General features: G+C 41.0%; 1 protein-coding gene across 1 annotated transcript; it reads left to right on the forward strand.

Annotated features, from left to right (window-relative positions):
* Positions 1-3,467: 3,467 nt before the first annotated feature.
* TOMM7 (translocase of outer mitochondrial membrane 7) lies at positions 3,468-10,670 on the forward strand. Its single transcript, XM_054564517.1, has 3 exons — positions 3,468-3,641; positions 6,428-6,476; positions 10,441-10,670. Exons 1-3 carry the CDS (start codon positions 3,539-3,541, stop codon positions 10,454-10,456), a joined length of 168 nt encoding a protein of 55 aa, XP_054420492.1. The 5' UTR covers positions 3,468-3,538; the 3' UTR covers positions 10,457-10,670.
* Positions 10,671-23,657: the final 12,987 nt, after the last annotated feature.

Here is a 23,657-nt window from a genome sequence, read left to right on the forward strand (position 1 = left end):
TAGCATTTTCTTAAGATTTAATAGAGACAAAGTGTAAAATATATTCTTCAAGAAGCCTACCCTCAATTGCACAGTGCATCGGTGTGCTCTTTACCCACTTCATGGCTGTGCATGTAGCAGGTGCAACCATTTCCTGGGATGACTTAGAAGTAGAAAAAATACTTCTGAAAAAGGTTGACCTTTCAAATTCAAGTCAGTAAGAATGAAGAAGTAAACAACAAGCCATCAACAATAATAGTAATAGCTTACCTTTGCTTAAGTCTTAGCTAGGCACTATATTTCAGCCATATTCTCTCTTTATTTTTATGAGAACTGATTGAGAGGGACATTACTGTTTATCTTCTTTGGCAGATGAGAAAAGAGATTCAGAGAGGCTAACCTACTTGACCATAACCATACAGGTAAGTGGTAGAGCCAGAGTTCAAACGCAGAGCTTCTGCCCCCGGGTTGCTGTGCCTGATCTTGACTTTATGTTATTGTTTTTCCAAAGATCAGTCACATGCACAAGTACCTTATTAATATACTTGTCTTGCTCTAACTAGATCATAAAACCTTTATGTGGAAGATTGCAACTTATTTTCCTATGTTTTTCCACACATGATCCATAGCACAGGGACATTGTCAGTATTTAATATTCCAGAATGAATAAATGTATAAATGGCCTTTATGGCTTATAAATGTGCATTAGTAACATCATGATATTCAGAGTCAAAATTCACCAAACCAACTACATGCCAGGCAGTGTGAGGTGGTGCAAAGATCATGAGTTTAGGTAGGCAGAGAGGAGGACTGTAAGTGATGTCCGGAAAGTGCCTGGCATACACAGGTGCCCAATTCCTGCTACTTTTCTTAATACATTTACATGATCTGATTTCATTTTTCTCACACACAACCCTTTTAGGTAATGGATTAGTCAGTTCAGGCTGCCATAACAGAACACCACTGACTGGGTGGCTTAAACACCAGAAATTTGTTTTCTTACAGTTCTGGAGGCTCCAAGTCCCAGATGAGGGTGCAGGCAGGTGAGATCTCGCTTCCTGGCTTGCTGAGGGCCTCCTTCCCACCACATCCTTGCATGACCTTTCCTCCGTGTGTGCACGTGGAGAGAGAGAGAGAGGGAGAGAGAGAGAGAGGGAGAGGGGGGACACAGCGAGAGAGAGCACTTGGGTGTCTCTCTTTTTATAAGGACACCAGCCCTATTAGGTTAGGGTCCCACCCTTATGGGACCTTAATTGCCTCATTTAACCTTAATTACCTCCTTGGAGGCTGGATCTCCAAACCCCTCCAGGAGGGGTTTAGGCTTCAACATATAAATTTGGTGTGGCGCGGGGAAGAGGTGTGTGTGTGGGGACATGATTCAGTCCCTGACAAGTAGCTTCCTCTCTTCCCATTTTACAGATGTGGACACAGATATTCAAAGGGTTTTTTCCTGTTCTTCCATGACACCTGGCTGTGCTGTCAGAAATGTCCACCACCCATGTTTCCAAAGGTTTCTTTCCTCCGTGCAACCTAAAAGAGCTCAATCATTTAATCTTCTCTAGAGGTAATTTTTTTCCAAGAAAACAGAGTCCATCTTTTCTTTGGACGGTGCTGTTGAAACCTTGACAGTTGATTTTCCCCTGAGTTCCTTACCTATATGTTCACCTCTCTTCTGTTATTTTGTAATTAGCAGAGACCGGGGGGTTATAAGAAAGGATTAGTTCCAATTTCCTCTGCATCACAGAACAGGAACCATGGCATAGCCAGACTTACCAACTTCGGGACAAAGCTGGGGAAGGGGATGTTGTTCAGTGCACAGCAAACTTGAGGTGGAATTTTCTCGTCCTCTCACCAGAAAGGATGCTATTCTCAATCTGATGACTTTGATATCATTTTAACTCAATATTCTCTACTTCATGTTTCTGCCTACTTATGCCTTCTCTGCTTCATGCCTTGTATTCTCTGTCTTTCCAGCTTCAGTCAAATTGTTATTTCTTTGTGCCTTGGGTTCAAATTTCACTTAGAGAGGATCTGATTGGTTCAGTCAGTCAGCAAACCTTTAGGTCCCTTGGGCAGCTTTTAGTCTAATCATACGTGTTGCTCCAGGACAATGGGAAGAGTTGTTTTATCCATCATAGCTTGATGAAAATATTCTTTGAGAACACACAATGGCTCTCTTCTGGTCCTTGTTTGTTTCTCTCCCATAAGGGCTGGCCATTGTTGCAGTTAACATTCAAGTTCTGGGGTAAGAGTGTCTGGATTTAGATCCTCCTTCTAGCACTGACCAGCTGTATGAATTCTGGCAAATACTCCATTCCCCTCATAGTTTCCTCATAGATAAAATAAGGATGTTAATAAATAGTCCCTACCTCAGAGAGCTGTGAGGATTCCATGAATTAAGGCATGTGAACACTTTGCACAGTGCATGCATAAGAGCCCAGTAAGCTTTCATTATTATTTCTAATTGATCATCTGAGTGTTCTTGCCCATCAGGAAGGAGAATGTCAGTTGTTTTCCCAAGGATAGCCCTAATTGTAAATTTACAAATAAGCATTTAACATAGGTGTTTTGTGGCTTCTTAAGTAACTCGATTACTTAGGTTGTTAGTTCCTGATGAAATTCATTCACCAATTCCACGACTGTTATATACACAGTCATTGGGGATATAAGATTAATGCCCGTAGTCTATTTAGGGAGGAAGGCGTGTAAATAATTGGTAAGTCAACCAGAGCCGGGGCACCACGAGGAAGTGCTCATCTTGCCCTGCACAGGGGCAGGGGCAAGACAGGGGCGATTTCATCTTGGAGGCGATAACTCTACTGGACCTTAAAAAGGGGCGTGGGAAGGCATTTCTGGCAGAGGTAACACCAAGAGATAAAAGAGAATATGGTGCCTTCAAGGAAATTGTAGAATGTACATCTTTAATCTTTTATCCTAAAAACCAGTCCTTTTGAATTTAATGTTCTTTCTATGTGAGGCAAGGAACACCTGGAGATGTACTTTAAAAATTGGGTAAGAGCCCTGCCTGGTGTGGCTCATTGGATTGAGTGCTGGCCTGTGAACCAAAGAGTTGACAGGTCGATTCCTAGTCGGGGCACACACCTGAGTTGCCGTCCAGGTCCCTGGTTGGGGGCCCACAAAAGGCAACCAGTTGATGTTTCTCTCTCTTTCTGCTTCTTCCCTTCGCCAATCTCCGAAAACAAATTCACTCTTTTAAAAAAAGGTCTTAAAATAGAGTAAAATAGAAACCCAGTGAGACTGTGAAAAGAGAGAGGGCGTTTCGGATTGAAGGAACAGCGTCTTACGTGCCCTGCAACCAGCAAAAACAGGCGATTCCTAAACGTTAAAGGTTAACCTCGGTCTCCAGCGAGAGGAATCTACCACGCACGCGCCTATAGTTACACCCTGCCGGCGATGAATTACGACCTCTGCCGTCGCCGTCACGACTCTTGCCGTAAAAGCCGCGTTTGGCGCCTGCGCATTTTCTTTCCTTTTTTGGACTGTCGGCGCTGTCGCCGGTCTCGTGGGTCCGCGCTGCTGCGCCGCCTGGGCCGTCACCATGGTGAAGCTGAGCAAAGAGGCCAAGCAGAGGCTGCAGCAGCTCTTTAAGGGCGGCCAGTTTGCCATCCGCTGGGGCTTTATCCCTCTCGTGATTTACCTGGGTCAGTGGGCGAAGAACCTGTGAGGAGACGGGAGGGACAGGGGTGCGGGGGCTGCGACTCCATCTTTGGCTTCCAGCGCCGGAGAGAGAAACATGACCACGCTTTGCGGGTCCTTCGAGGCTCTCTGGTCAAGTGGGGTTGATCTACCTTGAGTTCGACTTCCTGTTCTACCTTTTAGTATTTTAACGGTCTGTTGAAAGTCATGCAATCGTTCCCGTTCTGTTTTTGCATCTGAAAAACGGAGTTGACTGGCTTTTCAGGATGGCTGGAAGAGTTAGGCTGCCCGACGTATGGGAAAGCTACACATTTCACTCTTTGGCAGTAGGTGGATTTTTAGGGCGTTTGTGCTCACCTGTCCAGGTGGGCCTAACTAGAAAGAGGCCTGTAGACGTCAGGGATAGGCCACTGCCTGCAAGCGTGCCTTCTAAACTGTGCAAAGTAGGATGTGGATGATTTTTATTATAGAACCCATTCTGCAGGCGAGGAAACCAAGTCATACAGAAATTCTGTTCCTTGCCGGAAGGCCGCACAGCTATTAGATTGGGGGGAGCTGTGAACTCAAGCAATGGGACGTCAAGGGCCATACTCTTCAACTTGATGCTCTACTGCAGAGACTTGTAAGTGCTCAGGCCGTTACGTTCGCCTGGGGCTGCACGTTGGGACTTTATCGTGTTTATAGCTTTGGGTAGTTTTTTCTTTTTAATCTTAGTGCCAGACTCTGGCAACATGGTGGATAGGAAAGCCCCAGCACTGTCAGTTTGAACAGCAAGTTTGGCATTTCCTAAAACTCACACTTGAAAATCCTATGATTTTAGCAAGTTGCTGCTTTCTCTGTTTTAGGAGTCATGCATTGCCTAAGACAAAGTACATGCTTAATCTTGACAGAGCCTTTGATTGTGCTGGATGTTGTTCAGCCAGTTGTGGCTACTATTTCCCCCTGAATTACAAGCCAGCTGATAAGTTGGGAATACTCAAGTATTCAGGACTTAAATAGATCTTTTTCCTCCCTTACTGTGAACACTTTTTAAAGCATTACTCTCCCATATTTTAGTGACTCTGTATAAGTATCAAGTATTAAGAGTAAATAATTGGCAGCCTACAGACTTTGCTGTTCCTCGTCTTTCTCCCACTCTCCACTCCCCAACTTTCAAATGGTAGAAGGGAACACTGGGACTAGCTGTCCTTTTAGCTAAGAAAGGGAGGGGCGCTTTGATTCTCCCCTTTCCCTGTGCCATTTTCTTTTTCCATTGTGTATATGGGGTCTTGTTTTAACCTGCTCTTGCTCTCTTTGTTCCTGTGATTTCTTAGCTGCTTTGTAAGTCTTTTTGCCTACCTTTCCCTCCTCTTTTTGAGACTCCTACTTTCCAGAACGCTATAGCTGATTGCTACAATCCGTGTATCAAGGGCTTCGGTCTGAAGGGTAGATGATGCTTTTCTTTTCCATCCTCGACTTTGTTTTCCTTTTTGCGCACATTGGCTTTATTCTCTTTCTTACGATTGCTGTTACAGTGACTTTTACCCTAGCATCTAGCTCAGGTTGAGACTGATGTTAAGGCTATCTTTTCAGTACTTCCTTGTTAATCATTGTCTTTTTTTCTTACACTATAGCTCCTTTTTATGTCTAAGCTAGTTCCTAGGTTTTATTTATTTATTTTTCCTCCACCTCACCTCTCACAAAAACCTGCAATTGCAGATTGAATTTCTTGTGTAATTGAAGTTAAAATATACCTTTTTAGGGCTTCAGGGAGTATAGTGGGATTATAGTGCTATAAAACAAGACAGTGACATAATAAACAATCATTTTGGACATTTACCAACAAAAAGATTTTAATGAGTCACCTGTTGGAAGACAATTTTCCACAGTGTCTTGAATCTCTACAGATCTTGAAGAGAGGCTCTGGCTACCCTTTGCTCCATATTATCTGTTTAAGGACATTTGTAGATTGAACAGCCTTGGAAAATAGTACCTCCCTCCAGAACAAAATGGAGACATGCTACTGCCTATTTTAAAAGATTCTGGTCCCCTAACTGCAGGGTTATCTCTTAAATGATTGTACTCTCACTACAGGTATAACGGAGTAATACAGTGTCTTTTTTTTGACTTGGAATCTCGTGTCTTCTATTAGCATCAGTGAAACTGGCAGGCTCGTTTGTTGTCTTGAATATGGGGTAAAATTTTATGCCCCTCACAGTTCTTGATGACAACTGTAATTTTAATCAATTATTTTAGCAAATTAACCTATGCTCTCCAATTAATAAATACATTTTAAATGATAAAATGTTTATTTAATTGCACTTATAATAAGAGTGTTGACTTAATTAGGTTAACAAGAACTTGAATGTTTTTTCTTTTTTCTGTCTCCAGTCCTTGAGCGCTTTATAAGAAGAGGTTCAAGATAAAATAAGATATTCTCAGTTTTTTTTTGTTTCTTAAGAAAATACTTTTGCTTTTTGTAGTCCTTCATACAGTGTGATTTGGTGGTTGTGCTATCTTTTTTCTGGGTAGTGCCTAATAATGAAAGACAGCGTATGCTCAGGGCTGCTGCCCGGATTGTGTGTAGTAGGAAGAAGGTAGCTTGTCCTCCCTGCCGATCAGTCCTGTGCACAGTCTCTAGTGAAGATTGGAACCTGTTCTGTAGCACAGGTAGATCTAGATAAAGCTGGTAGATTGGGATATCATTTTAGCTGCCCGAGTTATTGAAAAATAAAGATTGTAATTTTTTGTCTGCTGGGGTTTTAATTAGTACTTATTTTCTTTCTCTCTTCTCCCTTCCCCTCTCTTCCAGGATTTAAGAGGGGTGCAGATCCTGGAATGCCTGAACCGACTGTCTTGAGGTACTGTTCTTACGAGTAAACATTTCAGGGCAAATGGTCACCTATTAGTACTGAATCAGTGGGAGGCAAAAGAACAGTAGTGGTAGGCCTTGTCATGGAGCTCTACTAGTCGATACAGTTTGGGGCGGTTGGAAAACTGCCGCAATATGCAGACCAGTTTAGCTTATGTTAGCAGGTAAGTACTTTTGCGCCCTGTCCTAATTTTTACTTACTGTACCATGTTATATCTGTAGCAAAGCATATTTTTTTAAAAAAAGAACTAATTTATTATCCTACCCCTTTAAAAGGTAAACTTTTTAATTTCCCATGTTTCTGTCTTTATTCAGATAAATACCATGTTTTATATCATTCTAATAAGAGTACTTAGGATTTTATATTCTTCACCTGAAAGTAGAGTTGATATCCCATATATTTTTAGTTGTTGATTACTTAGGTTCTTCTGCTTTTTCAATATTATACATAACAATATAGTGAACATTTTTAAGGGCATAGATTTTATAGGTTTTGATTTATTTACTTCTCATGGGATTAATATGTCAAATGTGTGAACACTTATGGCTCTGAAAATGCACTCTCAAATTTCTCTCAGAAACAAACTTGCCTGTGTTTGATAAGCATTTGCGAAAACTACACACATACACAGGTACACAGAGTATAGCTATTCATATACTGACACACATGTGTATGTGTATACTCATGAAAACATTCACATGCATGTGTGCACATACACACATGTAAAGGCAGAATCTAGAACAGGCAGGTGTGCTCTGTAGGAGGGACTGATCATCGTGGCTCTCTGATGGCTGGGCCCCCCCCCGCACAGTTGCTGTGGGACTTCAGCTTGACCCTCTGTGTTACAGACATTCTTGTGTATTGCCCTCACGGATTTTTCACTGGCTGTTCTAGGTGTTCTGTTTCTTCCAACTCCTTACTCTAAGGCTTTTTTCCTAGAATGAGCAGAAAATAATAATAGCAGTATTATTAGCTGTCACTTAACAATGTGTCGCCCACTGTTTCAGGTGCTTTATATACAGTATTTCTAATTGTCACTTAAGTCCCGTGGAGCAGGTCACCGTTGGTAGGGGGTGGAATATGCCTGTCTCCAAAGACTACATTCTTTCCACTGGGTCATGTGTCCTCCCCCAGGCAGCCTTACCTCTGACTGTACTCAGCCCGGTGCAATCTGATAGGAATTTTCTCCACCCCCCTCGGCCTTGCCAGCCTCTTTTCTAAGAGGAAAAAGCATTTTTTTCCCCTGAAGTTACCATCAGATGTGCCTGCAACATGTCCATTTCTGTATTCTCTTTTCCCTAATAAAATGCTTTAATAAAGTCTTCATTCACAGCTTCCTTTCTTCACTTCCCTCCTCCCTCTAACTTTGTATGCTTAACCTTTATTCTATGGCTTCTTGAAACTGCTTTCAGAGATTACTACCAAGTTCCTTTTTTTTTCAGCTTTACTCTTTTCATTGCCAATTTCCTTTTTTTAAAAATGGGGATTTGAGATAATGTATCTGCTATTTATTAGCTGTTGACCTTATATGAGTTGTTTCCTTGGGGAAACATTACCTTAGGAAACATCAGAGATCGGACTGGCTGGTCAAACTGAACATTTTCCAAGCACTGGAAGTTACTAACAAGTAACTTTCCCCAAGGGGCTATTACCCTTTGTAAGGTGAAGTTTCCTCTTTTATAAGTTGGGCATAATATCTACTTCATATGGATTGCCATGAGGATTAAGAATATTGTATGTGAAGTATTAACAGTACTTGGCAAGTAGTATGTGAGCAGTAAACTGTTAATAGTAACTTTTAATCTTTTTTGTGTGACCTCCTTTACCTCATTTCTTCCTCCTGTGAGAACTGCGCTCTGGCTGCAAGACACTGCTTGCCACCCCTGAGTGAACGGTGTGTTTCCGTGCCTTCGTCTCTGTGCCGGTCCTCGGTTGGCCTGGAATGCTTCCTCCCCTCAGGCTCCCCTTAATGAAAACCTGCGTCCACAAAAGCCCAATCTCAAATGTCACCTCTTCCTTAAATTACTTTCCTCTTGTCCTAGCTGAAATCACTCTTTTTTTTGATGTTCCTATAGTGTTCTTTTCTGTTATTCTCTGCCTTATATTATGGCACTTACATTATATTTTGTCCTGTAAGCACCTAAAGTAGCTGCCAACAAGTGCTGAATCAATCAGCTGATCTTAACTTTTTGGTGGTCTTTTGGACTGGGATCTAAAGTATAGCATCTCGTGGTACGATTTTTTAGATTGGACCTGCATGCTGGAAAATAGCATTTTGTTGTGTGCCCCGGGTGCCCCAGGATTTAGAGGTGGGGATGGAATGTACCCTTCTGTTGTCCTCTTGGCTTCATTTGTCGCACCAAGAGTTGACCCTAATTGCAGACTGGATGAAGCAGTTGTCCTCTTGTTTCACTTCTTCACCTCATTGTCCTCTTGGTGCTCCTCTCCTTTCTGGTGCTGACTCTTTTCTGTTACTAAGGGCATCTTCTGGTTTCCTTCCAGGAGCCCTTGTGTTTAGGGGACAGTTGACTGAGTGCCCAGACGGGTTAGCCAGTTACAGCGTTTCATGGACTGCGCTGCCCGTGCTGGGGAAACTGGCTGCGGAGCCCCTCTGGGTTGCCTAGTCTGGACCCTGGAACACGCAGAATTATATCCACTAAGGTTCTTATTAATGTGAAATTTATTGTTTGTTAATGTAAAGTTTGTTGTTTGCATATGAATTTATTTATATAATACTTCTGTAAATAATATAGTTCATGATTTACTAGTCTGTTTCATTGGGTTCCTTGGGATTAGAACCACATTCATTTTTATGCCCTTTCTTACTCAGGATGGTATGGTGCATTTACGTGCTCAGCAAATGTTTGTTGATATGAATGCCTTATTCAAAAATGCAGTGCTCTAATGAATAAGGTGAATATCTTAGTAAAACATTACTTAGGCAAAATATATCAATACTAAGGTTAACTGAGAGAATCATTGTTCCCATTATTTGTATAAGGCCGTGGAAAATTTTCTTTTGTCTTTATTTGGGATGCTCACTACCATTCAGAAGGAGATCTTAATAGATAAATAATTTATTTTCATATCTTACCTGTATCCGGAAATACCTGGGGTTTAATGGGAAATATTAATACACTTGAAAATTGGAAATAGATGCATATTGAGTGTTTTCTCAGACAAAAGGAAAATACTTTTAAAAATAAACTTTACAGAATGTTCAAATTGTTTCGTGATGCCATTTTGTTGCCATATTACTAGAAGTCACATTTTTAATCAACAGCATTTAGAAATGAAACACCTCATGTCTCTTTCCTGGATCCTGTTGCTTAGTCAGCAAATGATTCAGGAGTTTGAGCTAGTTAGTGGCTGGAACGTTTGGAGTAAGAGTTGGCTGAGACAGAAATGGAGGCTGACTGCTCTTGGGATGCATGTGGACTAATGGCAAAGGGCAGCTAGGTCCCATCCCACTCAGCCACTTGCAACGTGGGACCATTTCAAAGCCTCGGTTTTGGCATCTTTAAAATAGGGGTCGTAATTAGTTGTAAACGTCCTGCACAGTGTGTGACCCATAGAAAGCATTCAGTAAATGTGATTCTTAATTTTACTGATGTTGCATCTAGTAATAATAATAGCTTTATTTTGGGGGTTCATCAGTCCTTCATGTTAATGAAAATAATTAATCATTTATCTTTTATTGACCTCAACCTATATTTTCTTTTTTGTTTATATAACAGGTAACCACTCTCAAAACAGACAAAATTGTATTTATTTAAATATAGGTCTCTATGTTTGATTTTTTTTTTTTCTTCAATGAGATTTATCCTTAACTCTGAATTTGGTAGATGAGTAAACATAGATGTGAATGTATAAAACTCCCAGTTCTTAAGCTATGTTTAAGAAGTTTTTACTTTGGGGTTTAATTTATTTCTCCTCTTCACAAACATTTTAGCTTACTTTGGGGATAGAGGACTGTTTGGTCACCTGGACTTGGAAGCAGTCAATGGACAGTAACAACACAGAAGGCGTGCGCTCTGGCTGGGATAAGAGATGGGACATCGTTCAGACATTCAGCAAGTGAATGGCACAGGGCTCTTCTCGGGTGCATCTGTGGCAGAGTGGAACCTCTACTGACCTACTAATGGTAGACTGTATCAAAATAAATGTCTCTGACAATGTTCTGTGTTGAGTCCTTTTTGACTTGTACTCAGTAGGACTGTTAGGTAAACATTTAGCCACTTAGTACTTTTTCAAAACAGGGAATCTATATTTGTGCCGAGAAGGACCTTGATAAGTTACAGAATTTCCAACTTCATTTCTTAACACATAGATTCCAGTTTCCCTGTGTATTGAATTAATAACTTCCTTGGGATGTTTTCAGGTAGGAAAAGTAGAAATGGCCCTCAATTTTGTGAAACACTGAGCCCTTACTTCCTGCCCTGGATGGTGAGAATACAGTTCTGACAGAAAGAAATAGGGGTTCTGTGGCTCTGTTGGAAGTTGGTGGGAATGACTTTGGGGAGTGTAGGTCTGGTTTATTTGTGAGTCAAACGTGAGTCTAAGATTTCCCTTGGTGTTTGGAAACGATACAGGGAGAGCCAGACACAAAAGTAGCACTTTCTACTTTCTGAAAGGAGAAAAGGCAGTTAATGGGAACTAGTTCTCAGTTCTAGATCCAGGTTTCCTGGGAGTTTTACTTGTACTTGAAGCCTATTTAATTTTAACTTTTTCCGTAATTCTGACAGAATAGATTTATTAGTTTTGGGAAGTGTAATTAATGTAGGAAAGGAGGCCTGAACTACGGTGTGGCGTGGTTTGGGAGGAGCCCATTGGTTTCAGTGTTTTAAACATCCAGTGTCTGCGGATGATAGTCACGCACGCAGTCGAGGCGGCTACAGCTGTCATCGCCAGGAAGTCCTTCCTCGTTTCTATTGAAAACCTCTCTTAGCCGTTTAGACATGTGTCCTCGAACTCTGTTACCTTTGCGGGGTGGGGGGGCGGGGGCGGTGTGTAGGAGACTGTTGCTGAGGCTTATTGCTGAAGTGGGTTTTAAAATGGAATTTTTGAGAGCTAACTGCCAGAAAACCATTTTTGGTAAGCGCTTAATATAATTGCTTCAATATCATCTCTTGTGTGTATGATTTTGCTAAACAAACAAAGACCCCAAAAACTTTCAGTTTAAACAATACTTAGATTTAAATCTCATAGAACTGCTTGACTGGCTCTTTCTCCACTGTACCCTCCCCCCTCCCCCCAACCACACATCATTCCTTTCTGTTAATTTTTGGTGTCAGCGATTTTTTGTTCAGTTAGAATTTTGGTATACATTTTCTTTCTCATTTAGGATTTCTAGAAATTGAGGAAGTAAAGCTATAGCAGGTATAAATTTCTATAGAACACTAACATGGATAGTAAACATGACTGGTATTATATTTTAGGTGTTAACTTGTAGCTGTCTATACAGCCTAGTAGATTTTAAAGAAAATAAACCAGAATTAAGTTGTAAGGGGTCATTTCCCTGATCTCACATCTCAGGAAGTTAAGGAAGACAGTTTAAGCCCTTGTTCAAGACAGGATAAGAGATGAGACTAGTACACACCTTAATGTGTGTATGTGTATCTTAAATTTGTGAAATGGGTATAGCTAAGCTCCTATATTTTGTTAGATTTTAGTGTTTAGGGCAGTGCAATCCATTTCAACAAATGCTGGTCTCTACTTTGTGCTCGACACTAGAGAGTCCTTAAGATTATTCCTGACCTTGATTTGCTTGGGCAAAAGCACTGAGCTGAGAGGACCTGATCGAGTCCTGGTCCTGCCGCTTAGTTCCTACCTTAATGGGAAAGTCCTTTATTCTTTACGTTTCAGTTCCTTCCACAAGATAGGAATAATACTTGTCCCAAGGTACTATTTTGTTAAGCCATTGGTTCTCGGCTGATCCCAGACTAGCATCACCTAGGAACTTGTAAGTGCTCATTTTCAGGTATGAAAACGGTGAGGCCCAGCAATCTCTGTCTATTTTACTTTTTTTTTTAACCTCCCTGATATTAGAAACACCGATTGGTTGCCTCGCATATGCATCCCCGCTGGGGATCAAACCCACAACCTTGGTGTATTAGGACGATGCTCCAACCAGCTGAGCCACCTGGCTAGGGCTCTGTGTGTATTTTAATTACTTCAACCATTATTTTAAATTAAACTTATTTTGTGACAATTACGGAGTTGCATACAGTGTAGAAAATGATAAAGACCCCTGTGTGCCCTTTACCTAGTTTTCCCCAATGGTGACGTACTGCAAAATTATCGAGTAGGATGGATAGGACATACCAATGTCAGGATGTTGACATTGATACAGTCAACGTTTCCATCACCACAAGGGTCCCTCGTGGTGCCCTATTATAGCCAACCGTCCTCACCCTCTCCCTACCCGACCCCTAACCCCTGACAACTAGTAATCTAATCTGTTGTCTGTATAACTCATTTCAAGAAAGTTACACAAATGGAATAAGTAACCTTTGGGATTATCACTGTTTTATTCAACATAATTCTCAGTAGATTGACCTAGGTTGTGTGTATCAGCTGCTTCCATTTGTGGACGTGCTCCATATGTGTTTCCGCAAGTCCTCCAGGTGACGGATGCAGCTCGGGTTTGAGCACTGCTGCCTTGGACTGGCAGCAGCCCTCCTACTCCCCCTCCACACTGAAGTCTGTTTTCCACAGAATATCCAGAGTAATCCTTTTAGCTCAGGTCACAGTGCACCCTGATCACAACTTTCCAGTGGCTTCCCAGCACTGGGGATTAAATCCTGAATCCAGCCCTCCTGTTACCTTCAAGGCTTATGTAATCGGGCCTTCTGTGCGTGCCTTTGACCTCCATTGCCTGTGAAGTCTTTTCCCCATATTCACTCTCACTCTTGCTGTTTTGATTTCTTCTTGCCCCTCAGGCCACACCTTTTCTTACAATGGTGTTCACTCCTCTTTCTGCTGGAGCTTTTCTCCCAGCTATCCACAGGCTTGCCTTCCTCGCTTTATTGCAATCTGCCCAAATGCTGTCTTGGAGAGGGCTGCTTTCATCCTTATGCAAAATAGTAACCCCTTCACCTGCCTTTTCTTCCCATTATGCTCTCCCTTCACTTTTATTCAAAGAACTTTCACTCACCTGGTTTTATATATGTATGTACATACATGATCTTGATCCTTATCTCTAGAATGTAAGCCTCATAAGTGCAGGACTGTGTATTTTTAGAGGTTAACAGAGGTCCTGGTGCATAGTATATATTTAATAAGAATGAATGAATGAAGTGCAGGCTTGTATAAAGTAAAATTGCTTTGAGACTGGGAACTAATAATGTAAAATGTTAAAGGGTCAGTATTTTTCTCTGCCTCAGTCATAATTAGTAATACACTCTGAGCCAAAGATTGCATCAGAAGATGTTGGGAGGAGGTGATTTGGGAAAGGGAATGCTTACTATGACTTGGCACTTGATTCATTTAATCACAATGACCCTGTGAAGTATAGGGCATTGTTGCCATTTTGCAGGTGAAACAGGCTTGGGTCATTTCCCCCAAAGCACAGAGAAAGCTTGTATCTGAATCCGGATCTGCTAACTAAAAGCTTAGGATCTTATTAGTGATACATGCCACATTAAACTTTTTTTTTTTTTTTTTTTTTTTTACAGCTGATGAAATGTTATAGTGACAATTACAACAACTACAAAATGTTACCATTTCAAGTTCTATAGAGAGGGCCGCAATAGAGTAGTCAAATTTACATCATAAATTGAACTTATTTGAAGTTACCATGCCAGCTATAATAAACTCTATTTCTTTTTGTTATCTTTCCTTGAATAGCCTACATTTCTAGGGAGGTACATTTTACATACAATAAAATGAACAGATCTTAAATACATGGTTTGATGATTATTGTCCACTGTATATACCATGTAACCACCACACCAACATGGGGAAGAGGATCTACTTGAACGCTGGATCCTTCATGTGTTACACATAGTAGGTGCTCAAGAGATTTTTTAAAAAACTAAATGTAAATAACTTTTGAGGTGGACCTAGGTGAACTGTATAGGGAAGTTTAGATTAATGTTCTCTTTCTTTCCTATAAGAAGCAAAGAATAAAAGTCACAAACAGCTTTAGAGCTTTACTAAAAATGGATGATGAGAACCAAAGATACTACAGCACTTTCTTTCCTGTTGCGTCAAGGACAGCCTGAAGGACATGGAGACAGGAACGAAAAAATACATTTTTTTTCCTGAAGAAAACTCAGACTTACACCACTAAGAGGAAGTGAACGATGAAATGTCAACAGCTGCCCAGTGTACCCTAATGCCTATTGGAGAGGAGGCCAGGGACAAGAAAGAACCTCGTAGAGAGCAAAACTCAAGGCACCATCAGGAGTTTCCTAGAAAGTGGAACTGAAAGCTCCAGGTACTGCTGGGCAGTTTGTTTTGCCCCCTGGAATTTCACATCGTTAATAGACCAGTGACCACCACAGTTTTAACATGGTTATCTTGCCCCTACTCTGCCTTTAAATACTGGAGAAATTGGAGGCAATTAACTTGTCTTTAAGTTCTTAGATTACTGGATGACAGGGAGCTATCTGCACCAGGTGGGAGGTGCACATTTCCCATAATTCCTTAACTTCGCTCTGGATACAGTATCTAAATGAGGCAAAGTTGTTTCCCTGGGAGAGGATTCATTGTGTTCTTTAGATGAGAATTAGTACGTATGAATATTTGGTCAGTAAAGAAATAGATGTGAGAGTGTTAGCTGCTTATCAAAAATCCACTTTCTGTTTCTCAAACTGCCACATTTAGCCGCTCATATTGAAACCATGCTGAAAGGCTCCCATATTCCTTTGCAGTTAGGGGTGGTCCTCTGATTAAATACTTGACAATTGAAATGTGAGTGGAAGTGTTGTGTGCTACTTCTGGGAAGTTTCCCTAAAAGAGAATGAAACGGACAGGACATGGCTGGGTCCCAGCTCTTGGGGACCCTAGGAATGGCAGAATGCTGTGCTGTGAGGAGCCTAGGTCCCTGAAGATTCAAACAAGAAATCCATTTGTTCACCCCTTCACTGACTTGAGTGTTATCAATTTTTTTTTGTCTTTTTAAATAGATGAAATATGGTGTCTTGTACTTTTAAAACATTTTTCTTATGAGTGCAGTAGAGCATCTTTTCATATAAGAACCATTTGTGTTTCCTTTAGCCCATTTTTCTACTGGAGTTTTGACCTTTTCCATATTAATTTATAGGTACTTTAGGTTTCAGGGTAATTATATCTGTGATATGAGTTGTAGATTACTTTTTATAGAAGTTTTATAGAATATGGAAGTTTTTGAGTTTTATTAATCAAATTATTGGCTTTTTAAAGTGTCTTAAGAGTTTTATATCATATTTACAAACTCTTTTTCTATCTTGAGATTAGAAAAAATATTTTCCCAAGCTTCCCTTTGGTATATTTTGGTTTGCATTTTTATATTTTGTTTCATTTGTAATTTATAACTAAGACAGTTTCTCATTTTATTTCACTACAACTTCTCTTAATGACCTTATCTACTACCCTGACTTCAGTTTCCAAGGAGGAGAAAGGATCAAAGGGATCTTATCTAGAGTGGACAAAATCAACTAGAGAAGGTGTGGGTGAAGTGAAATGAGAAGAGGTTTTAATAATAAATTCCACATGGAACTTGGGAGTTTCTCGTGGGAGTCAATTCTTCCTCACTATTACACTGCTCACTTCCCTAAACCTCCCCATTTACTTAGCTGTCTCATAACAAAGGCAAGGACCTAGTTAATTTGTTCACTGCTATATCCCTGACACCTAGAACAGTGGATAGCACAGAGTGGGGTCTCAGTATTTGGCAGGCAAAGAAGGAGGCTGGGCATAGAATATTAGCTGCCTGCCAAAATCCGTTTTGAGCTGAAATTTCTGCTCGGTTCAGTTCTCTGGTCTCCCAGCAGCTGTTCTGTGCTGGGCTCCCTGCAGTCTCCCCCTGTGCCCATATAGCTCAAGGCTAAGGATCTGAGAAGAGTTACTATGAAGATTGATCATTGGGTGCATTTTTTAATGAGAGGCATACGCGAGGGACAGGCACTGCACTGGTGTCCGGTCCAGGAGCACTGCCCATGGGGGCTGCAGTTAGAGGTGCACAAGTTAGATGGAAGCAGGTAGTGGGGAGTATCAAATATCAGAAGAGTCTGGACGTCTTCTGATAGTCAATGGAGAGCTATTATTAATTTCGTTGAAAACTAAACTTGAAAGAAGAGCTACAAGTGCACTTTATTAGAACTAGAATATAAAACTTTACTAAATGCTTTGTTCAACAAGTTTATGTTTAAAAAATTATAGAACAGTATGTACTTACTGTCTTTGAAGAACTCCCTGTGATGTTACATTAATATTGGGTATATTTTACAGGACCATTCTCCAGGATTTAATTTTATTCTTTTACTGTTTGGGTCTTCTGAGTAATATATTGAAAGAAGGGAAATAAAACACCAAAGATTATGCTATTTACATTTTTGTGATATTAATGAATTGCTTAAATGCCATGTGGATCAAGAGTTTATATGCAATTAGCAAATTGAATAGTGGAGGTATTATCATTTCCATTATCCTCATCCTCCTCCTTATTATTATTATTTGAAATAAAGGTTCAGGCTTCTGTTCAAGATGGTAGTGTAGGCAGACATGGCTCACCTCTGTGCAAAGCCACATCAAAATTACAACTAAAATATAGAACAACCACTCAGAAATGTCAGAAATCAAGTTGAATGGAAGTCTGACACTATCTAATTAATGAAACCACATCCATCCAGCCTGGTACGAGGGGCACAGAGGTGGAACAGTTCTCCTACCCACATGTGGTGGGTAAAAATTCTGGAGGGATATCTTGGGAGCAAGGTATCACACAGCCCCACAACAGGCCCTGTAGCCCAGGATTCCAGTGCCAGGAAGATATGTCCCCACAACCTCTGGCTGCAAAACCAGTGGGGATTGAGTCATTGGAAGAAACTACTGGAGTCCCAAGCAGTTCCTCTTAACCCACACATGGACTCACCTACTCAGACTCACTCCCTCTGAGCTTCAGTGCCAGGGTGGCAGCTTGAAGGGCACCAGTGGCATACTGGGAGAGGCTGAAGTGTCTGGCATCGGGTTGAGCAGAGACCATTGTCCCTTTTCTGAGCCCTCTCCCTGCAGAGCCATGGAGCTGGCGGGCTGGTCCTATATCTGAGACTCCATCAACCTGGTTAGCACTGTTTGACTTTCCTTGGAGATCCCCAGAGGCTCCTCCCTACCCAACTTACAGGCCCACCCAAACTGCTTTTCCGGATGAGTGACTGGTCTTGGCTCCTTCTACACAACTTCCTAAATCCTATCAAGCAAGCAACAGTTGTCCTCAGTGAGGTCCAGGCTGGGCACTAGCAGCAGCCAGATTAGTTTCACAACTTGGCTTTACCTGGGAACCTCCAAGCCCAACACAAGTAGCAACTTTCTCAGACTGCTTTATAGCTTAGGAAGGGCAACCCTGGGCAAAACTCAGGTGGGAACTGACCTTGGCCTGGACCACCCAGGAAACTGCAGGGCCTGTGCGCCCAGTGGACAGCAATAGACCACTTTGGAGCTCCGCCACTCTGCCCCTGCACAGTTGACTCTCCATGGAGGGCAGAGGTTGTTGTCAGTGGTCACAGCCAGTCTTTGCACCCGACTGGCCTGGGTAAATCCCTCCCATTGATCTTCCAACAGGAACCAAGGCTCAACTACAAGAAGAGGGTGTACTAAGCCCACATGTAGGGCGCACTTCAAATACTCAGCTTGGGTGATAGGGGAGGCTGTGCCACTGGACCTTACAAGACACCTAGTACATTAGGCCATACTACCAAGACACAGAGTCAAAGCAGCTCTATCTAATACAGAGAAACAAGCACACACAAGCTGCCAAAACAAGGAGACAAAGAAATGTGGCCCAAATAAAAGAACAGATCAAAACTCCAGGAAAAGAGCTAATCGAAATGGAGATAAGCAATATATCAGATGCAGAGTTCAAACCATTGGTTATAAGGATGCTTAAGGAATTTAGTGAGGACCTCAGCAGAGTAAAAAAGACCCAGGCATAAATAAAGAATTCAGAAATTGAAATAAAGAACAATTTAGAGGGAAACAACAGTAGAGTGGAAGATGCCAAGAATCAAATCAATGATATGGAACATAAGGAAGCATAAAACAACCAATCAGAACAATGAGAAGGAAAAAGAACCCCCCTCCCCCAATGAGGGTAGTATAAGCAGCCATGGGGACAACTTTAAGAGGTCCGACATTTATATCATAGGGGTGCCAGAAGGAGAACAGAAAGAGCAAGAAATTGGAAATCTATCTGAAAAAAATAATGAATGAAAACTTCCCTAATTTGGCAAAGGATGTAGACATGCAAGTCCAGGGAGCACAGAGAGTCCCAATGAAGTTGGATCAAAAGAGGACCACACAAAGACACACCATAATTAAAATGCCAGGGGTTAAAGATAAGGAGACAATCTGAAAAGCAGCAAGAGAAAAGCAGAGAGTAACCTGCAAAGGAGTTCCCATCAGACTGTCTGCTGATTTCTCTAAAGAAGCTTTGCAGGCAAGAAGGGTCTGGTGAGAAATATTCAAAGTGATGAAAAGCAAGGACCTACAACCAAGATTACACTATCCAACAAAGCTATCATTTAGAAGGGAAAGGCAGATAAAGTGCTTCCTAGACAAAGTAAAGTTGAAGGAGTTCATTGTCACCAAGCCCTTATTATATGAAATGCTAAAGGGACTTATCTAAGAAAAAGATCAAAACACTATGAACAGTAAAATGACAACAAACTCGCAACTATCAACTACTAAATCTAAAAAACAAAAACAAAAACAGACTAAGCAAGCAACCAGAACAGGAATAGAATCATAGGTATGGGGGTCATTTGAAGGATTATCAGCTGGGAAGGGGAAGGGGGAAAATAGTATATGGATCAAGAAGCATAATTGGTAGGAACAAAATAGACAGGGGGATGTTAAGAATAGTATAGGAAAAGGAGAAGCCAAAGAACTTATACACACGACCCATGGACATGAACTAAATGGTGGGGATTGCTGGAGGGAAGGGGGGGTACCAGTGGAGGGTGGCAAAGGAAAAAATATTAGGAAAGCTGTAACAGCATAATCAATAAAATATACTTTAAAAAAAAAAGAAATGGTTCTTCTGTTATAAAGTATCATTATCCTTCATTGGTATGTCTTAGAGTACAAAATTCTAATCTAAATAATTTATTTTTCTGCATTATGTATTTATTTCCAGTATTATCATGATAACCTATTAAATGATAATCTATAAGGGCTAACAGATGAATTGCATTATGTTAATTATAGTATATCTATTTGCTCAATACCTACAGGCCTTCCTGCAATCCCTTTCTCTACATACATCATACCGCCATCCCGGGGCAGTAATCCCATGTTCTACCTAACACCTTACCTGGGCTTTAAAGCTCCTGCGAAGTCCTCTTTCCACTGATGGATCCTTCAGCGAGGATGATAGGAACACTAGTGACCTCCCCGATCGACTGGTTATATTCTAGCATAGGCTTTACTCAGGACATATTGCCTGCACAGGGAAGGCTCACACAGAACCAAGGAGCTCTGTGTCCAACTCGAATACTATCTGGGGAGCTTCCTCCTAATTATACCCAAATTATATCCAAATATTAATGATGAACACATATTGATCATGGTATATTGGATGATATGTTATTTCTTCTTTTCTACCTTGAGCACATATGACTTTAAAGAAAAACTTGCAAAAAATTGAAAAGGTATATTTTCCTGTGAGTTGTTATGGAATAAGCAACCAGGCATCTTAATTTGGGGCATATGCTTAAGGAGATATCTTATTTTAATATATGTTAATTAGCATAAACATGTTACACAGTGTGTTGAAGAAATGAGTCTTGGTCTTGGTGTTATAAGTTGACCATTCCATATTGTGCTTGTTTTTGTTTCCTCAATTTAATCATTTTGATGAAGTGAGAAGGTTTGATTTGCATCGGTTTGATTTGCAATTGGAAAAAGCAGCAAGACACACCCCTCGTTGTGTATGATGATTGTGGAGAGCTATAGGCAGATATGCTGCTGCTCTCAGGTCGGCATGATTTAAGAATGATGCAATTTGTAACTTAGTTAACATTATTGAACTATTAGTCAAAAGCAAATATCAAGGTATATGTTAACTGAATGTATATTGCTGGGATTTCTGAAACTCACCTTGTCAAATCCAAGTAATTCCACACACCACCCCTTCTTATGCCCTATTAATTCTGAAGTCTGTAACATCTGGAAGCACTTTATAACTTCATCTCCCTGTTTTTGTCTTTTTGTGGGATACTCAAGAACTGGACTAATTTGAGCTCATGACATCTTTCCGATGCTTTTTCTTTGTTATATGTAAAACTGAGTGATAATGTGTCTCTCCCTTCTTTTAACACCATGATGCAGTGCCTACTATTTACATCTGTCCCTTCCTTTTAATCCTTTCTTTCTCCTGCCCTTGCTCCCATTTCAGGCCCCCATCTCTCTTTGGCAGTTGTGACGTTTCCCATATTCACCTTCATTCTTTCCATCTCATGCCTTTACATTGCCTTCAGTAAACTTCCTCAAACACAATGTTCATAAACCTTAGAAAGTCCATCATTGCTGTGGCTATGAGGGTCAATCGACAGAGCACCTGGTGTCCCAACCTGTCTTTCTAACCTTGTTCCACTCCATGGCACCTCATCCCAGGATGCAGCCACACTAGAGTTCTTGGTGTCTCCAGAACCCTCCATTCCTCTGTGTCTTTACCCCTACTCTTAACTGAGTCTGGGAATCCCTCTCCTCAATTCTGCTACCCCAAATCTCTCTTGTCCCTAGAACCTGGTCCACTATGAACATACTAATGAAACCATCTGTCATTTTTGTCCCACCCTCTCCCTTACACACAAAACCATTTTTTTTTCTCTACAATCCCATTGTTCTTTTTCTGTAAAACTAAGTTTCTGCTTTGAGGCATAATTATTCTCATGCAGGCTTATTTCATCCACAAATTTATAAAATTCTGCAGTGTTTGAAACTAGTGTTGTCATATTTTTCTCTTCAAAGTGCTAGGCAGACGTTGTCACTTATGAATTAATTAGTATAGCACCTTGTCATTTACAAAGTACTTTGACACATACTTCTGTTCTCTACTTTGGCCCAACCAACCCTCACAAGTAGGCTGAGCAGGTATTGTGATTATTTCATAGATGGAAGTCATGGTGCCAAGGGAGAAACAAGAAAAATTGACTGCCTGCTGAGGGCCAGGCGCTGTTGTGAGTACTGTCGCATGTAACCTGTACAGCAACCATATGGGGTGGGTATTGTCATCTGTAAATTTTAGATGAGGAAATGGAAGACCAGAGAAACTGAGAATAAATTTTCTAATATCAAGTAACTAGAAAGTAACAGAATGGAGACCCACATGCCCTTTTTCTGACGAGTGGTTCATGCCTTTTTCCACTGACGAGTGCTCCTCCCCCTAATGTGCCAGTGAAGGTAGTGAAATGTGATTAGCAAGCGTGGCTCCTTTTTAATGTTTAGCCTATGCATTTTGAGGTATAAATTGTATCAGCCTGGGTCGGTGGACTTTGGAAGAGTTGCTGCAGGACATCAGTGTCCAGCAGGGGGAGTGGGAGAGCAGCATCTGCCTGATAAAAAGGTTGGCGCTAAAGGCACTTCAACATCAACAAAACACAAAGACAACCTACCGAATGGGAGAAGATATTTGCCAATGACACATCTGATAAAGATTAATATCTAATATATACAGGGAACTCATACAACTTACACCAAAAAACCTAAACAAACAAAAAACAATTCAGTTAAAAAATGGGCAGAGAACCTTAAATAGACATTTCTCCAAAGAGGACATAGAGGTGGCTAGTAGACATGAAAAAATGCTCAACATCAGTAATCATTAGATAAATGCAAATTAAAACCACACTAAGATATCACCTCGCACCTTTCAGAATGGCTATCATGGCAGGGGTGGAGGTGGAAGAGGATATAAGGGAGATAAGTGGTAATGGAAAAAAATAATAAAAATTATGTATTAAACCTCCCCCCCCAACAAATGTTAGTGAGAATGTAGAGAAAAAGGGACCTTTTTGCACTTGGTGGGAGTGCAGATTGGTGCAGCCACTGTGGAAAGCAGTATGGAGATACCTCAAAAAATTAAAAACAGGACTACCATATGCTTTAGTGATTCCACTTCTGGGTATTTATCTGAAGAAATGTGAAACACTAATTTGGAAAGATATGCATCCCTGTGTTCAATGCAGCATTATTTAAAACAGCCAAGATATAAAAGCAACCTAAGTGTCCATTGATAGGAGAGTGGATAAAGAAGATGTGTATACATATGTCCAATGGAATATTAATTACTCAGCCATAAAAAAATGAAATCTTGCCATTTGTGACAACATGGATGGACCTAGAGGGCATTATGCTAAGAGAAATAAGTCAGACAGAGAAAGACAGATACCATATTATTTTACTTATATATGAAATCTGAAAAAAAAAAAACCCCAAACAAAACAGGAAGGAACTCATAGATACAGAGAACAAACTGATCATCGTCAGAGGGAAGGGGTGTTGGGAGGTTGGGGGGGGGGAAGTGAAGGAATTAAGAAGTACAAATTGGCAGTTATAAAAATAGTTGTAGAAATGTAAAGTATAACAGAATATAGGAGAATCAAGATGGCAGAGGAGTGAGTGGAAGTCACACTGACCTCCCCCCAGGACCACTCTGGAATTACAACTAAATTGTCAAGAAATCACCTGGAACAAACAACTGAACAATAGTGAGAGAGGAGCCTCATAACCTTGGACAGACAGAAGAATCAGCTCTAGCACAGCGTAACTGGTAAGGAGTGCGGTGGAGACTCAAGAAGGCAGGCAGGGCGCGCATGGGTGGCAGCACCAGAAGGATATTGAAATGACCAGTTGGACCTCCCTGAGAAGAGCGGGGTCTGAACCATAAGTGGTGATCCCCAGTCTACAGCACCAGAGCCCAAAAAGTACACCAGCTGCAAGATAACAACCAGCTGCAAAAAGCTGAAA

This window comes from Pteronotus mesoamericanus, unplaced genomic scaffold (genome assembly GCF_021234165.1).
Source record: "Pteronotus mesoamericanus isolate MK-2021 breed Mesoamerican mustached bat unplaced genomic scaffold, CSHL_Meso_final scaffold_85, whole genome shotgun sequence".
Lineage (NCBI taxonomy): Eukaryota > Metazoa > Chordata > Mammalia > Chiroptera > Mormoopidae > Pteronotus > Pteronotus mesoamericanus.

What these genes read in the sequence shown, in the direction of transcription:
- TOMM7 (XM_054564517.1), top strand. Translation starts at nt 3,539, where the DNA reads ATGGTGAAGCTGAGCAAAGAGGCCAAGCAGAGGCTGCAGCAGCTCTTT. An exon ending in CCCTCTCGTGATTTACCTGG is followed by an intron (nt 3,642 to 6,427) that starts GTCAGTGGGCGA and finishes CCTCTCTTCCAG; the next exon opens with GATTTAAGAGGGGTGCAGAT.